The following is an 18100-nucleotide window of genomic DNA, read 5'->3' as shown; positions in this document are numbered from 1 at the left end:
GGGAAAAAAAGGTAAGTAAATAATGAACTCTGTCTGGGTAATGATATACATGACAAAGAAGGGGGAATATACTGAGGTCAGCAATTTACTTTGAAGTACATGAAACTGGTGGGTGGATAGAAGGATGACTACCTGGACAGACTAGTGATAAATAAGTAGAGTAAAATGTAAATGGCAGTATCTAGATAATGGGTATGTGTGTGCTCCCATGAAAATTACTTCCATTTTTACAGATATGTGGAAATTTCCATAATAAAATATTGTAAAAGTAAAAATAACAGCAACCAAAAAAAAGGCAGGTGTCTGCATCTAAAGATATTGATAGTGTCGACCAGAAAGATTATAGCAGCAGCTCTATTTCTTAGTAATGTGAGAATCTTACTCAGCTCATGTCCAATCTGGGAGTTATTACTCCCCTATAAGATAAAATGTTATTATGAAACTCTGTTGCACGTGAAAACTTCCTTCTGCTGTAACAGGCCTGGAGGCAGTTACATGAAAAGCAGAGACACACACAAGCCGATCAGAAAGCACTCAAGGAGAACAGGGGCAGAGAGCTACCGTAACATGCAAACAGAGAGAGGAAGTCAGAGGCTGACAGCAAGCGTTTGCAAGGCATGCGTGGTGTTACCATTCCTTGGGGACTTCTGTTGGATCCTCCCAATAACCTTAGGAAGCAGGGAAAACTCTTTTAAGATACCAGGCTCAGGACAACCAGAGTCCTCCCCAATGAAGGTGAGCCCTACTTCAAAAGACCTCCTATCACAAGAAAATGCTGGCCACTAGATTGTTCTGAACCTACTGGGTATTTCACCATTCCACAGCCACATCATGAATATTTGCAGCAATTAGCCTCAACCCTACTTTGTATTCCTTTTTTAAAGAATATTTCACACTCACATACACTTTCTATTTATGCATGTATATATTTGCTTATTTATTTATTTAAAGCCCCAACATGGGGTTTGAACTCTTGACCCCGAGATCAAAAGTCACATGGCCTTACCGACTGAGCCAGCCAGGTGCCCCATTACCTACTTTATATTCTTAATTCCCAACTTTATTATAAATCCTTGGCTTTGAAGCCCTACTGTAATCCTAAATCTGGTACTCTGAAGTTAGTGTTTTTGTCTCCCTGGTGACTCAACTTTTCTTAAACGATTTTTGGTTTTGGCTTGCCTGCCTGTCTCTTTCTGTCAGACTTCCTAGGATAGAACCCCACCTGATCTGGGCCCCTAGAAGCTAACTCCTGAAATCAGCTGGAAGAGTCCCACTCATCCCTACTCCTGATAAGGGGCAAGTCTGGATCCACCCTGAGTCATCAGGCTCCTTTATCGTGCTTCCTCATCTATCCCAGGCTTTGTTCTTAGAATGACAACTCAAACTTCAGCTGTCCCTTTCTTCATTCTAATTTGCATTCTCCAGCTGTTGAGGTGTTCTAAGAACCTACTCCTTAGTATCTAATCTTGACCAGTCTCTTATTAACGGCTTTGCTCTTCATTTCTCAGCACCATCAGATAGGAGGACTCAGCTTCCATAAATCAGACAGCAGGCAAATAGGGCAAATTTATGTTATTAATTCTCATTCAGAGAGAGCTAATAATTTGCTTGTGGTTCCATGGCAAATAAACTGTAGATACAAAATTTGAACCCAGTATTCTAATTCCACTATTCCTTCCAGCTTTTTGTAAAGTACCACAGTCATAAGAAGCATTATACGACAATAGTATTTATCACGATCATCTGTAATAATTATATGTACTGAGCATCTACTTCTCGTGACAATCCTATGAAGCATCCTAAGGCTTGACACAGACACTCAACAGACATCACTGAGTGATGAATGAACAAATGGGCAAAGAATATGTTCACAGTAGTTATTACCTTCATTTACAGATGAGGAAACTAAGGCTCACACTTTTACCAAAGTCACACATCTACGTGATGATTTAAACCAGATCAGTCTGTCTCCAAAATGTATACTTTTTCTAGTATTTCACATAGCACTTCACTCCTAATCATAAAAGACTACGGTATCAAACATCCCAACAGAAATCATTTTAAGGAAGTTCTCAACTATTATATTTTTACAATAGAAAAAATAACAGAAATGCAATTCAGTTCCTTGTTACCAATAGGATAAAGAAGGGAACTTCTGTGATTTGCTCAAAAACAGATATAAACATAATTGTAACATAAAACTCAAAAGGAAACCAGGATATTCCAATAACGGCTCTAACCTGATTTTGGACAGTAGTTCTCCTCTATCTGCACAGTCCACACTGACTTGTCGAATAAGTTCATGAAATACTGTATTGTAAATAGTCTGTTCCTTCTTCAGCATATGCAGTAGTTTGTGCATCTGGCAGAAGATAAGGAGTATCATCAGTGTTTATTACAGTCTTGTCAGTAAAAACCCATTTTAGGAGGTAAACACTCTGAATGTGAATGTTTAAGAAACACCTTGATAATTTATGTCACTTATATTTTCCTTATAAATATATACACACAAATGATATATTATTTTTAAACATCTATGTTTAATCATGTACCTCTTTATATGGTGCAATGACGTTACGGTTTGCTTCTATATCATCCCTGACAAGAGTATATAACCTGAATCTAATCATAAGTACATGTCAGACAAACCAAACCTGAAGAACATTCTACAGATTAACTGGCATCTGCTCAAATATCATGGTCAAGAAAAACAAAAAAACTGTTTCAGATTATAAATTGTCTAAAAGAACACAACAACTAAAAGCACCATGTGAGGGGGCGCCTGGGTGGCTCAGTCAGTTAAGTGCCCAACTTCAGCTCAGGTCATGATCTCGTGGTTCATGGGTTTGAGCCCCGTGTCAGGCTCTGTACCGACAGCTCAGAGGCTGGAGCCTGCTTCAGATTCTGTGTCTCCCCTCTCTCTCTGCCCCACCGCCACTGGTGCTCTCTTTCTCTCTTTCAAAAATGAATAAACATTAAAAAAAAGTTTTTAAATAAATAAATAAAAGCACTATGTGATCCTGGAATCCTGAAACAGAGGGGTAAATAGCTATAAAAACCAATATAGGGAGAATTGATAAAATCTGAAATTTGAATATGGACAGATAATACTCTCACATAAATGTTAAATCTCTTGACTTGGCAACTGTATTATGCATATGTAAGAGAATGTCCTTATCCATAGGAAATACACCCTGAAATGTTTGGTGATAAAGAGGCATGATGTCACCAGCTTACTCTAAAATAGTTCAGAAAAAAACTATACATATAGGGATATGTATGAAGGGGGGAAGAGAGAACGAATAAGCAAGTAGGGCACAATGTAAACTACTAGAGAATTTGGGTAAAGCTTACATAGAAATGTCTTATACTGAACTTGTCTATAAGTTTCAAATTTTGTAAAAATAAAAATTTACAAAACAGAAAGGGCCTGCATAAAGAAAAATATCTATAACTATGTAAGATTGAAAGAGCTCTTTTCATTAACAAAATAAAAATTTAAGTGGTAAGAAAGCATGGTTTAATTGGCAATGTTTTGTAATGGTACATAAAATAATAAGGGGCTTATAATCAGTAGTACCTTATAGTCAATGAAATACGGTAATAATAATACTAACAGTTATACAGTGTCTACTACATGCCAAGCACTATCTAAACCTTTTATATTCATATGCTATTTAATCTCAACAGTCCTATGAAGTAGATATTATTATTACCTGTAATTTATTTTATTTTATATAAATTTTAGTTAGTTAACATACAGCACAATATTGGTTTCAGGAGCACAGTTCAGTGATTCAACATCCAGTGCTCATCCCAACAAATGCCCTCCTTAATACCCAACACCCATCTAGCCCATCTCCCATCCACCTCCCTCCGTCAACCCTCAGTTTGTTCTCTACCGGTAAGAGTCTCTTGTGGTTTGTTTCCCTCTTTTCTTTTTTCCACCTTTTTCCCATATGTTCATCATGTTTTGTTTCTTAAATTCCATATATTAGTGAAATCATATGATATTTGTCTGTCTTATTTCACTTAGTGTAATACATTCTAGCTCCATCCATGCCATTGCAAATGGCAAGATTTCATTCTTTTTGATGGTTAAGTAATATTCTATTGTATATATATACGACATCTTCTTTATCCATCCATCAGTTGATGGTTATTTGGGCTCCCTCGATAGTTAGGCTATTGTTGATAGTGCTGCTATAAACTTGGGGTTCATGTACCCTTTTGAATATGTATTTTTGTATCCTTTCAGTAAATACCTAATAGTGCAACCGCTGAACCGTAGTTCTATTTTTCGTTCATGAGATATTACCTCTAATGTAAAGATGACGATATTGAGGCACAAATACATTAAATGATTTGTCTAAGTTCACTAACTAATAAATGGCAGGGCAGGGTTTCAATCCAGTCTTTCTGGCTCCCAGAATGCATGCTTTTTTTTTTTTAATGTTTATTTATTTCTGAGACAGAGAGAGACAGAGCATGAGAGGGGGAGGGGCAGAGAGAGAGGAAGACACAGAATGGGAAGCAGGCTCCAGGCTCCGAGCTGTCAGCACAGGGCCCAACGCGGGGCTCTAACTCACAAGCCGTGAGATCATGACCTGAGCCAAAGTCGGCCGCTCAACTGACTGAGCCATCCAGGCGCCCCTCAGAATGTATGCTCGTAACCACTAGGTTACAATGATCTTTGCAATTACCTTGGTTGGCCCTGTATATTCCTGATTCTCCACACCAGCCCTCTCTAGCATGGCGTCCATCACATCATTCAGTTGGACCACTTCTACTCTTTTATTAGGTTTCCTAAAAGATTAAGGCAGCAGACTTATGATATTAGTGTTATAACAGGTCATCCTCACCTGACAAAAAGAATATAATATACAGAAAACGTATACAGTATCGAATATTTGTGATATTTTAAAGCATTAGCCCTACTGCATCTAGTAGCGCTTGTACTGATCTAGTGGGTTATACCAGTACTAACATTAAAAAAAGAAGAAGAAAAAGGAAAGAGAAAATGTAAACAGTATGATCCTCTTTTTTGTAATGAAAATAATAGTTCCCTCCAAAAATTCTCTACACTTATTGTGTAGGATTGTAAGAACAGAGGAAAAATGTGGAGAGGTAAATACCAACCTGTTAATCCTGGTTACTTCACAGTGTAAGAAAAGAAAAGGGAGGAAAGATAAGAGAGAAGATAGGAAGAAAAGGAGAGGTAAGAAGAAGGAAAAAGGAGACAACAGTAGCAGACGTCTGCTGTACAACGTTGCCTAGACTCATTGACACTGTATTGAAAAAAAATTAAGAAGATAGATCTCATGTTAAGTGTTCCTTCCACAGTAAAATAAAATTTTAGAAGAAAGAAATTTAAAACTAAAAAAAATATTTTGCAGTACTTAAATATTATAAATATGTAAAAGTGAATATGCAATTGGATAAATGAAAACACTGATTAAATGCTAGAATTTAATTATTTAAATTATATGGACAATTATTTAAATTATATGGACAATTATTGGGTTTCTGCTACAATTTTAATATTTTCTGTATAACAAAGTACTATGAAAAATAAAAATATGCATATTTTCCTTCTAAGAAATACTTTCAAATATAAACCATACTTACATGGATGGGAAGAGCAATAGCCTGTTTTCATTATCTGTGAGGAGAGTAGTATATTTGCTGCAATAAATAAAACGGGTCAATATTATTGGGAGAAAATTAACTGGCCTGTTTATCACATATGACAACGTGATGAACCTAAAACCTAATCAAATGGAGAAGGTTGGAGGCAATCAAAACAGTGCATCATTTTACACACAAGATCATAGCTACATATCTACAGACACAGATGTAATGATATTTATCATATTTGGAATATTTTCACTAAAGGAACTTTAATCACATTCTTCATATGTTAAAATATGAAAACTTTCTTGATTCTTCTTTTTAAATGCCTTTTCAAAGGTGGAAGGGTGTTCTAAGAACACCGAAGTCAACAAAGTTAAGTAATGAAACAGGTTATAAAATAAATAAGCAAGGATGAAACTAGAACCCAGTCTACCTAACTCCCAACCATATCTAAATGAGTATCACATTTAAATTTACATTTAAATGAGTATCACAATGAGAACCACATGGTAATTCATCTAATTCATTATTATTTATGTATCTTTTTCTTCCCCTAGTTAATAAGCATTTTCTTTGGTTCTGTCCCTTGCCAGAACTCAAGTTGGTTAATAAGGTCCACTTTCAGAATTTAGATCACTGAAAAATCTCCAGAGAACATAAAAATTCAAAATAAACTTTCAAGAACGAGAGAAACCAGAAGCAATGATACCCCAGGAGCAACGGACACACCCACTATCTAGATCGTGATTTCTAAGTACCATTCTCCACCAAAAGGAATCAGTACTCCCAGGAGAAGCGACATAGCTCATTCCACAGCCTGAGTTGGGAAATACAGGGTGAACCTGGAAATCTTATTGAATCAGAAAATAAGGAAACACTCAAAGAATGATGGGGACATGTCCAAAGAGAATACAAGCCAGATCAAAGGAGCTAACACTGGCCAAATCAAAGAAGTTTTGAACATAAAAATAAATAATTGCAGTAAAGAATTATAACTCTCTGGGGGGGAAAAAAAAAAAAAGAAATCCTTGAGTCCATATGGTAAAATGCTAACTAATAAACAGATGAGAAATGATGACGCTAAAAAAGTCATCAAAAATATCTACAGCTGGTGGGTTGTTAGGAAATTTACACTGAAATATTTGATGATAACAGGTCAGGACATCTCCAACTTACTTTTGAATAGTTTTAATGTATTTATGTATATGTGTATTTTAAAACAAATAAGGCAAAATGTAAATACTCAGTGAGTTAAAATAGAGTACATGAGAGCTCCTTGTCCTTCCTATTTTTATAACTTTTATATAATTTTTGAAATTATATAAAAATAAAAATTCCCCCCCCAAATAAATTCCATTTAGTTCTCTTTGGCAAAATATTGTTCTGAAAGCCACTATCATAAGGACATGTCGTATAACATGAACTGGCAAGACAGCCTCTGGAGATTTTGTTATAAGACCTTAGTCCAAAGTTCTTGTTGTTTAAACTATGAAACATTCACACACTGTTTCAGCAAATATAAGCAAGATCCCAGTTTTCACCCCATAAGCAGAATGACAAAGAAAACTGGAGATGACAAGTGCACAGGCTGGAGCGAAGCCATCAAGGGTGTGTTAGTTATGAGATGTCAGCTCACAGGGCTACTTTCCTTTGTCTCCATGGCCATGGCTCAAAACCCATTGCTAAAGAGGCACAGGCAAGCATTCAGAACAAAGCTCCTTTTTCTTTTCTTTAAAGATCAATTGTTTATTTCAAAATTAAACAGTAGGGAAAGACACAGAACAATCTGACCAGTGAAATCCGAAACTTTTTTCAATAAAACTTTTTCATTAGTTTTTGGCACCTTTCTTAAATTTAGGAAGGAAAGCCAAATGTTTCCCTATTTCAGTGTAGATATGGGTGCACCGTTTTCAGGTTCTTCTGTGTCTGGGAAGGAGGAAACAGTTTCACCTGTCAGATAGGCAGTGTGTGCATATCACAGTACTCACTCATCATAACACTCCAAACCTGAAACTCCTGTATTTGACACAATATGAAATTCTTCAGGAATCAAAGTGTCTGTTATTTTCTCTGGCTTAAAAAGAAAGATGGACAAGAACGAAAACATTAGTAAATGAAAAAACTGAATTGCATAAATCAACACTCCTATCCCAAAGGGATACTATTTATTAAGTTAAGCGATTTTGATTACAGAGAGAACAGTATCAGTAACTAATATGGATCATGGCAAGTAGTAAAAAACTGTTAGCAGAGAACACATTAAAAAAATAACCATAAATTAAAGAGCCTTGGTTTTAGTATTATTTACACATGTCCCTACATTCAGTAACCCACTGACTCTAAAATTCACCTTAGCAATATGCCAAAGATAAGAATTCTACAGCCTTAAACAGTAAATTTTAAAAAAATCCAGTCTCCTATACTGTATTTTCTAGATTTAACTAGAAACTAGTTTATAACTAGTTTATAACTTTCTAGATTTAACTAGAAACTAGTTTATAACTAATTTATAACTATAGTTATATAGTTATCCACTTAGATAAATAAGGTATTCTAGATCTTTTCACACTAAATACCCTTTCCTAGAAATAATTAGAAAGTGCTACAAAAACTAATGAGCAATACAGTTATAGTACAACATTGCTTTATATTTTGAGGAAATGATTTTTTTAAGTACAGAAAGAGGAAATTATTTGTCAAATACTCTATTTACCTTATGAGGCACAATGACACCATCATTTGACTGTAATGAACGGTCCAAACGTGGGGGACAAAGCGAACTCTCCCTAGTCTCTCCTTTAACATATTTAACATCATACAGAAAAGAAATATCCCTAAAAAATAAGAAAAATATATTCACAAAATAAATTTTCTGTCTGGCTACTGGATAAGAGTAGGTAAGGTCCTTCTAGTGCATGAAAAGGGACACAGAACCAGTCTCCTGTCCTCATACGTCACTAAGACAGCTGAGGTATTAGACATGAACCACCCCCACCCCCATCCCACTCTTCCTCTTCTCCACCTCACATTTCTCATTCACTTCACAAATTCTTTCCCCTCCTTCAACTTCAGGCTAAGATACATTCTCTTCCCCAGGGTTATTTCCTCCATTGATGTCCTTGATTTCATCCTTAGCCACATCCTTTGGGATCTCATTCCATCAGTCTGCTTTCTGTGTGTCTCCCCCTCTCTTGGAATACTCCCTTTGGTCTATAACTCAAGTCTCTTCCCCTTCTAAAAATCTTCCCTTGACCATGCACTGCTGTCATGTTATCACGACCTATTTATTGATCAATGGATCTCTCACTCTGTTAAACATCAGATTCCTTGAAATTTCCTTGCAATCTTGATTTCCATCTCCATCTCTTTGAAACCACTCTAAAAAGCTGATGACTTTCCACTGCTAACTCATCAGTTCTTCCCTTCCACTATGTCCCTTTAATATTTCCCAGGGTTGATCATCTCTCTTTTTAAAAACACTCTCCTTTCCTCTATCCTCTGTGCTATTGGATTCTCCTTGTTCTTTTGCCATAACTACTCCTTCTTGGACTTCTCTATGACCTCCCGCCTACTAAAGGGAAATGTTCTGCAACATTCTGACCTCATCCCTCTGTCTTCTTTCCCTATGCTTTCTCTCTAAGCTATGCCATCAAATCTCACCTTATCACATTTGTTACCTCTCTCTATATATACCACTGGATAATTCTCGCTCCACTCTAACTTTTCACCCTCCTATCCTCACTAATTCTGTCAGGAAGTACCACCACTCCATTCATCAAAATCTCAGCATATATAGTTGATTCCTTCCCATCCATTGCCCTAATTTCCATATATCACTAACACTCATTAATTTTACAGTCACCCTCATTATCACTCTAGTATTGGATCCTATTGTCTCTTGCCAATGCCAAATCACTAGTCCAAGCTGTCCATACTTTTTAATGTGGATTCTCAAGTCTCTCTAGTATATTCTACACACTTCTTCCAGATTCATCGTCCTATAGCACAGTTATAATCATGTCACTTACTGCACGTGATTTTCACATGTCTCTGTCCCTCCAATTATAATTGGTATAGCCATTATGAAAAATAGTATGGAGCTTCCTTTAAAAAATAAACAATAGAACTACCATATGATCTACCAACCCCACTTCTGGGTTTATATCCAAAGGAAAATAACCTGGTTCTTGACAAGATATCTACACTTCCATGTTCACTGCTGCATTATTCACAATAGCCTACATATGGAAACAACTTGAATGTCCATTAGCGAATGAATGAAGAAATGTACACACACACACACACACTGAAATGTTATTCAGCCTTTAAAAAGGAAATCCTGTGCTGACATGACAGCTCAGAGCCTAGAGCCTTCTTCGGATTCTATGTCTCCCTCTCTCTCTGCCCCTCCCCCACTTGTACTCTCTCTCTCTTTCAAAAATAAATAAAACATTTAAATAAATAAATAAAAATAAAAATAAAAAGGAAATCCTGCCATTTGTGATAGCATGGGTGAAGCTGGAGAATATTATGCCAAGTGAAATAAGCCAGACAAAAACAAATACTGTATGATTTCATTCATATGTCAAATGAGGGTATAAAGGGAGGGGGAGAAATGAGGAGATGTTGGTCAAAAAATACAAAGTTTCAGTTATGCAAGATGAATGAGTTCTGGAGATCTAATGTACAGCATGGTGATGTTAATTAGCAATACTCTATTGTGCATTTGAAATGTGCTAATATATCTTAAATTTAATCTTCTTACCACACACACACATAAATGCTAACTATATAGAGGTGACAGATAAGTTATTTAGCTTGATGGTGATCTTTTCACAATGTATACATTTATTAAAACATCAAATTGTACACCTTAAATATACACAATTTTTGTGCCAAAGATATCTCAATAAAGTTGTTTTTTCAGAAAGACGTTCTCAGGATGATGGGACATTAGTCATTATTACACCAGTAACTGCCAGAGATTGGCCAATACAACTTTGTTAGCTAAAAACAATGAATGGTTCATATACATACACGAATACATCTTTTGAAGGGAAATATTGGTTTGGTAAATGTCATTCAAATTTTCTCAGAGTAATTTTAGGAGGCTTTATATTTCTATTAAATTATTGGTTATCTTTATTTTTAGGGGAGACATTTGGTCTATTTGTTGGAATATAACTTTTCATTAAAAAATAGAGATATGCTTTATTTCTCATAAAACTCTTGTGGAAAATCACCTGCTTCCACTCTTCTGGAAAACCTATTTTTATTTAGAAAAAAAGCAAAAAACAAAAACAACTTTGATTCTGATCCACAATATGAAAACTGGATAAAAACATTATCAAACTAAATTCATCCTTCAAATGTTTTCTTCAAATCAACACTGGTTGAGTTATGTTCACAAATAAGCATGTTTTTTATCTGAAGTTGTCAGGGAATGAGGTATTTCAGAGATAGTGATTTTCCAAATCTCTGCGGTATGCTTTTTGAAAAACATTAAGTCTTTCTAAAATGTATTTAAAACTCTGTGGCTTTCTTGAACAGAATATGTGTAACTCAATATAATCTTTTCTTGACGATTCAGGTAATGACTTCTTAAGCTAGAAGTGTCTTGAGGACAGTCTGGTTTATGTTTCTGAAACCTAGGTCAGTACCGGAATATGGCAGGCACTGATGTTGGGGGTCGGTGGGGGGGGTGGCAGGGAGGATACCTTCTTCGGATGGAAGGGTTGGAAAGCACTTTCCCAGACACCCCTGCAGCCAGGGTTCTGGGCATGAATTAAGCTCCACAAGTAGCGCTCACTTCGGCAGCACATATACTAAAATTGGGACAATACAGAGAAGATTAGCATGACCCCTGTGCAATGATGCCATGCAAATTCGTGAAGCATTCCGTATTTAAAAATAAATAAGTTCCACAGTAGATGCACTTTTGCAAGATTTTAGAGGTAGAAGTGAGAGAGAAGCCATTTTCTTGTCATGCTTTCAGTGGATTTTGCCAGCAACACCATGGAGAAGTGGTTTTCCTGAAGCAACATGCCAGAATCCAGTCTCCAGCTACCCAGATCCAGAGGGGCATTACAGTGACAGCAGTAACAGCTCTATGATCTCAGCTTCCTGATCCTTGGATCACAGTTAAGGGGAATTTTTTTGCTTATTATTGCAGTATCATTCACATACCATAAAATTCACTTTTTTTTTAAAATTTTTTTTTTAATGTTTATTTATTTTTGAGACAGAGAGAGACAGAGCATGAACGGGGGAGGGTCAGGGAGAGAGGGAGACACAGAATCTGAAACAGGCTCCAGGCTCTGAGCAGTCAGCACAGAGCCCGACGCGGGGCTCGAACCCACAAGCCGTGAGATCATGACCTGAGCCAAGTCGGACGCTCAACCGACTGAGCCACCCAGGCGCCCAAAATTCACCTTTTTAAAGAGTACAATTTACAAGTTTTTAGTTTAGTCACAAGTTTTTACTATATTCACAATTTACAGGTTTTAATATATTCATTAAGTTGCATAACGACCACCAGAATCTAGTTCTAGACTATTTTTATCATCTCCCCAAAAAATCCTTACCCACTAGCAGTAATTCCCCACTCTCCTCCCCAGCCTCACCCCCAGCAACCAGTTATCTAATTTTGTCTCTACGGATTTGCCTATCTTGGACATTTCATAGAAACAGAAACACACATGTGCCCTTTTATGACTGGCTTCCTTCACGTAGCATGTTTTCAAGGTTCGTCAATGTTGTAGCTCGTATCAGTACTACATTCCTTTTTATGGCTGAATGATATTCTATGGTAGATGACATTTTGTTTATTTTTTCAGCAATTGATGGACAGTTGGTTTGTTTCCACGTTTTGGCTGCACGAATAATACTGCCATGAACACTCATGCAAGTTTTTGTGCAGACATATCTTGTCAATTCTCTTGGGTACACAGCTAGGAGTGGAATTGCTGGGTCATATGAGGGGCCTATGTTTACATTTTTGAGGAACTGCCAAACTGTTTCCCAAAGAGGCTGCTCCACTTTACATTCCCACCAGCAACGTCTGACACTTTCAACGTCTCTGCATCCTCATAAATGCCCGTTATCGTCTGCTTTTTGACTATGGTCATCCTAGCAGGTGTGAAATAGCATCTCTTCGTGGTTTGATTTGCATTTCCTTATGGCTGATGATATTGAGCATCTTTTCATGTGCATATTGGCTCGTTTTATCTTCTTTGGACAAATGTCTGTTCAAGGGGGCATACACTTTTTTTTTTAATTTGAGAGAGAGAGCATGCATGAGTAGGTGAGAGGGGCAGAGAGAGGGAGAGAATCTCAAGCAGTCTCCACACTCACATTGAGCCTGATGTAGGGCTCGATTCCACCACCCTGGGATCATGACTGGAACTAAAATCAAGAATCAGATGCTTAGCTGACAGGGGCCCCAAGGGGCCCTCTTCTCGCAGCCTTGGAGGTAAGTAGCCTGCACCAGGGGTGAATTCCATTCTGTTCTGAGCCTTATTCCCAAAAGTAGTGCTTCACACCTGCTCCTTTATCCCTTCCAACCATTTTGTAAATAGTTGATTTGCTGCCTAAGATAGGTTTTATTTTCTGCCCTGAACTCTGACTGATAAAGCTGTTGAAAAATATTACTCAGAGGCTATTTGCTAGGTTGTTTTCTATTTCACTGCTGTGCTCTAAATATTTAAGGTTGCTAGACAAGCTTTCTCATGTCATACATGTATACATGTACAAGCTTTCTCATGTCATACATGCATACATGTACTAGGTTTCTACTGGTGCCGTAATGAATCACCACAAACTTAGCGGCTTAAACAACACAGGTTTATTATCTTACAGTCTGTGGGTCAGAAGTGCAACATGGGTCTCACGGGGTAAAATCAAGGTGTCTGCAGGGCTGCACTCCTTTCTGGATGCTCTAGGGGAAGATCCATTTCCACGTCCACTGGAGTTAACTCAAATTTCTTCCAGTACTAGGACCGAGGTCCCTGTTTCCTGGAAAGTTGGCAGCTGAGGGCCATACCCAGCTTCTAGAGGCCAACAGCAATTCTTAGCTTGTATCCTCCCCTCCTCCATCTGCAAAGCCAGCAACCGTAGGCTGAATCCCTTCCCTCTCGCGCTTTGACTCTGTCCTCCTTCCACTTCATCTCTCCAACCACTCAACTTCCTTCTTTCTACACTCTGAAGACTGAGGCAATTAGGTTGGGCCATCCCAAGAATCCAGGTAATCTCTCCATCGCAAAGTCCTTAACCTCAATCACATCTGCAGAGTTTCTTTTGCTATGTAAGGTATGTACTCAGGTCCTGAGCTACAGTGAGAACATCTGGGGGAAGGCCATTATCCTTTTTACCACAGCGAGGATCTTCATGGTTTAAAACTTCCAAGTCAGAAGCCATTTGACATTAGAACTTTAATGTCGGGTTATTGCCACATTCAGATATAGCTTATTATTTTTTTCAAAGTACTTCAAACATCTCGTAACTACCAATTATTACTACTAATAATTACAACCATGATCTGAAGGTATAAAGTATAGATATTTTGACACTAAAGCCCCAGGACATAAAAGTTAATAGCCCAAGTTCCTGCCACTTTTTCTAGCACTGAGACATAGCTGGGTAATAGCAGCATATATTTACCGGCAGCTGGCTGGTTCAGTTGGTGGAGCATGCAACTCCCGACCTCAGGGTCGTGAGTTCAAGTCCCATGTCGGGTGTAGAGCTTGATAGCTAGCTAGCTAGCTAGACAGCATTGTTCATTATCTCCTTTATAATACCTTCTTTCACAATATCCCTGGGAGGTACACAAAATGGAGTAAGTCCATTATTCTCTTCCTACAAATGAGCAAATGGAACTCAGACTAAATAACCTACGCAACATTTCTTTCAGATGAAGCGGTCTCATGAGGGGCATACAACTGATAAATGGACCAGGCAGAGAAAATGAGCAGGTCGCAATCCTCCCAGGGAAAATGGTGACATTTAGAATATTTTTAGGAATGGTATAAAAACAACAAATAGTGCTTGCTGATTTGATCTGAAACAGTGTAAAAGTTAAGCTTTCACTCTGAGGAAAACCAGGGAGTAAGCACTTGCTTTTCAAGGTTTTCATGAAGCTATGCTACCTCACTCTTCTTAAATGAACAGGCGAAGAGGCATTAAAGGCACTCTATGAGATCTGGTCTCTTTTACTAGGGGACGACAAGGGACAGAAGAGTGAGGACAAGCACAGAAAGGCATGCAAAAGCAAATCTAAACAAACCAAAAGTAGGTAGAGATAATAACCAGACACACAGAAGGATGGTCCTGTACCTTCTTCAGATTGTATTCTGCTTCATCAAATATACTGCAGGCTTTAAACTTAAATCTTTGATTCTATGATTTTTCCAACTGTGATGCTCCCAAAGAAATGAGATAAAATGAGAAAATGACTCAATTCATCTGCATCTGCCTCTTTACCTTCCAGCACCCGTTAGGGAGACAGGATGGTCAATCAGGTACTTGAACTTAGTTCTTCGAATAGGGTGATGCCAGACTTGGTCAGTCGGACGCGGAAGAGTGCCCTGGGGATAAAAAAAGCAAATATATGAATACACAGCAGAGGGCGCTGTAGTCAAATGAAATCAATCCTTAATCCTTTCCAAGGTTTACATTAAGGGCAGTTGGATAGTCTGAGGAGAAAAAGAATTCTCATTCAATACTGTGGACAAAAAGTGAAACTAGGACAATTCCAAAGTGAAAGGAAAATATCAAGACTAAGAGTAGTAATGCTCGCTTAGGTAAATCACATTTAAAAAAGCATTTCCACGGGGGAGGGGAAGGAAAAAAAAAAAAAAAAAAGAGGTTAGAGTGGGAGAGAGCCAAAGCATAAAAGACTGTTAAAAACTGAGAACAAACTGAGGGTTGATGGGGGGGGGGGGGAGGGAGGGAGGGGAGGGTGGGTGATGGGCATTGAGGAGGGCACCTTTTGGGATGAGCACTGGGTGTTGTATGGAAACCAATTTGACAATAAATTTCATATATTAAAAAAATAATAAAATAAAAAAAATAAACATGTAATTCTCAATAAAAAAAAAGCATTTCCTTGGCAACACTGGTACAAACGATTTTAGTTTTCAAACTAGGAAATTAATTTTAAAGTATTTTGAAAGACAATCAAGAATAACATAGTGTTAAAAAAAGAAACAACAGGCCCAAAATGCAGTAAGATGGGCTAAGCCCCACATCAGCAAACCAACATTTCCGTAACATCTTACCTAACCGCAGTTCTGGCATCTCCCAAAGGGGCGTTTTAAGCCCATCAGCTGGAAGTTCCTGACCAGCATAAGTGAGGTAATCAGCCTGATAGGCTCCCACCCTTCCCCCAAGGGGAAGATGACCTTGCCTGAAATAATCCTTTCTTTTGTTAATGACTTCCTTGTCCCTGACCCCTTCTACCAGTAAAAGCCCTCTATTTTGTACAGTTCCTCAGAACTCCTTTCCACTTCCTATATGGGATGCTGCCCGATTCATGAATTGCTGAAGAAAGCCAATTAGGTCTTCAAATTTACTCAGTTGAATTTTGGTTTTTAACAATAACACGCTCAATAAATACTTAATGAGCTGGATACCAAGAAGACAGGTGTTCCCAAGTACTCGATGTATGTGTATGTTCACCTTTGGGGTTTTAGTCTTCTTAGGAGGCAGTAAGTTTTCAGGACAAGGACCAGCATTGGCTGCAGAGGCCAGAGAAAGAAGAACTTCCTCAGGGATGAACTCATTCTGAAGGGATGAAGGAAGGGGTTTTGAACGATCCACCATAGTTTTTTTCTCCTTTAGTTCAGGCAGTCCTAAGAAAGTAACGGGAAAGAAAAACCTGCGGTAGTTTTTTGTAGATTTAGTTCGGAGGTTCCCACGCTGCCTCAATACCATCTGTATATTTCCAACAGAGAAAACACTGCTTCTAGCTGCCAGAAACATAACGCTATTTTAAACACTGAACGTCATCTTGTCAAGGGGAAAAAAAAAATTGCCTGCCCCCCTCACTTTTACACCACACACAGCTTCAAAAACTGATGCACAATTATTCCACATTCCAAATTGAAAACTAAACTCACTTCACTTGCTCAATGAAACGGGATAGTCTTAAAATGATGGAAATGTCTATTTCCCCTTTGATGTGAGAATGACAGATCTCTCCTCAAAACTGTCAAATTATTGAGTAATTATTTCTGTGTAAAGTCAAAGGTGAGAATAATCGACATTGAATTGGGGCATTTGTAGAGTGGAAGGGATCAGAATCGGGTTTAAGAGGAAAAGCAGGATTAGGACTGTCGGCAATGAAGAGTGGAATCATCTGAGAAAATGGGCTGAGCAGGAACAGTACGAATGTTCCATTCAGCCTGACTAGGGCAGAGGGATTGTGAAGATGGGGGATGGGGGGGGGGGGGATAAATAGGAAAAGGCTTCCTATGAAGTCAGTCAAGGAGGGTTGGGCTGTCACTCTTAACAGATCTGCATCCCTCACAAAGTATGGCTTCTGTTAATTTCTACAAGGAGGTCACACCTTCCTGGTTCACCAACAAAACTTCTCAAGTTCACATGACCAAATCTCTTTATCTCTTGAATGTTTGAAAAGGAGTTAGAATATCACAGCAGGAAAAAAAAATGCTGGGTAGGGCTTTAGCGAAATCTTCCCTAAAAAAAAGATCAAAGTGTTGGAGGGAGTTTAGCATGGGAGTAGGAATGAGTCTAGCTGATTATTATTCTAGTACAGATCTGCATTATCTGTATATGAATGAAAATTCTTAAATAAGGAATGCTTGTCTTTAGAATAATTACTAAAACCCGATACAAACTGGTTCCTTAAAGTCAAAAACCAGGTACCAAAAAAAGTAGTTTCATGCAACTATTGGTACCTAAAATGGGTGAATTTAAAACAATATAAAACTGGGCGTCTGGGCAGCTCAGTTGGTTAAACGTCAGACTTGGGCTCAGGGCATCATCTCACAGTGAGTTCGAGCCCCTCACTGGGCATCGCGGCACACAGCCTGCTATGGATCCTTAGTACCCCCCCCCCTCTCTCTGTCCCTCCCTCCTTGTACTTGTTCACTCACTCTCTCTAAAAAATAAATAAATATAAAACATTTTAAATAATAACACAATATAAAGCTCATCATCATTTGGGGCACCTGGGTGGCATAGTCAGTTAAGCGTGGGACTCTTGGTTTCTGCTTAGGTCATGATCTCCCAGTTTACTGGGTTTTAGCCCAGCATCAGGCTCTGTACAGGCAGCGCAGAGCCTCCTTGGGATACTTTCTCTCCCTTCCCCACTTGTGCTGTCTCTCTCAAAATAAATAAATAAAACAAAAAACTCAACATCTGAAAACAAAAATTAGTCTTTAGGTGGAGTAGTGAGGCAGGACTCTGACTCAAAAATACTATAAAAGGAATGTTTTTTTTTTTTTTT

General features: G+C 38.0%; 1 protein-coding gene and 1 non-coding gene across 4 annotated transcripts in view; one reads left to right on the top strand and one right to left on the bottom strand.

Moving 5' to 3' along the window:
* AXDND1 (axonemal dynein light chain domain containing 1) overlaps window positions 1-18100 on the bottom strand; it is an 88328-nt gene that overhangs the window by 68875 nt on the left and 1353 nt on the right. For all 3 annotated transcript variants that reach the window (XM_049634046.1, XM_049634048.1, XM_049634047.1), the window contains 7 exons: window positions 16309-16481; window positions 15112-15215; window positions 8348-8468; window positions 7623-7708; window positions 5629-5685; window positions 4704-4806; window positions 2241-2362 (listed from right to left, as the gene is read on the bottom strand). In XM_049634046.1, coding sequence (XP_049490003.1) covers window positions 2241-2362; window positions 4704-4806; window positions 5629-5685; window positions 7623-7708; window positions 8348-8468; window positions 15112-15215; window positions 16309-16481 — 766 coding nt within the window. The remainder of the gene's footprint in view (window positions 1-2240; window positions 2363-4703; window positions 4807-5628; window positions 5686-7622; window positions 7709-8347; window positions 8469-15111; window positions 15216-16308; window positions 16482-18100) is intronic.
* On the top strand, window positions 11436-11542 carry LOC125926085 (U6 spliceosomal RNA). Its single transcript, XR_007459007.1, has one exon. It is a non-coding gene; the product is annotated as a U6 spliceosomal RNA (small nuclear RNA).

The sequence above is a fragment of the Panthera uncia genome, chromosome F1 (assembly GCF_023721935.1).
Source record: "Panthera uncia isolate 11264 chromosome F1, Puncia_PCG_1.0, whole genome shotgun sequence".
NCBI lineage: Eukaryota > Metazoa > Chordata > Mammalia > Carnivora > Felidae > Panthera > Panthera uncia.
The sequence above is the reverse complement of the archived record's forward strand: the minus strand, read 5'-3'. Positions and strand labels throughout refer to the sequence as shown.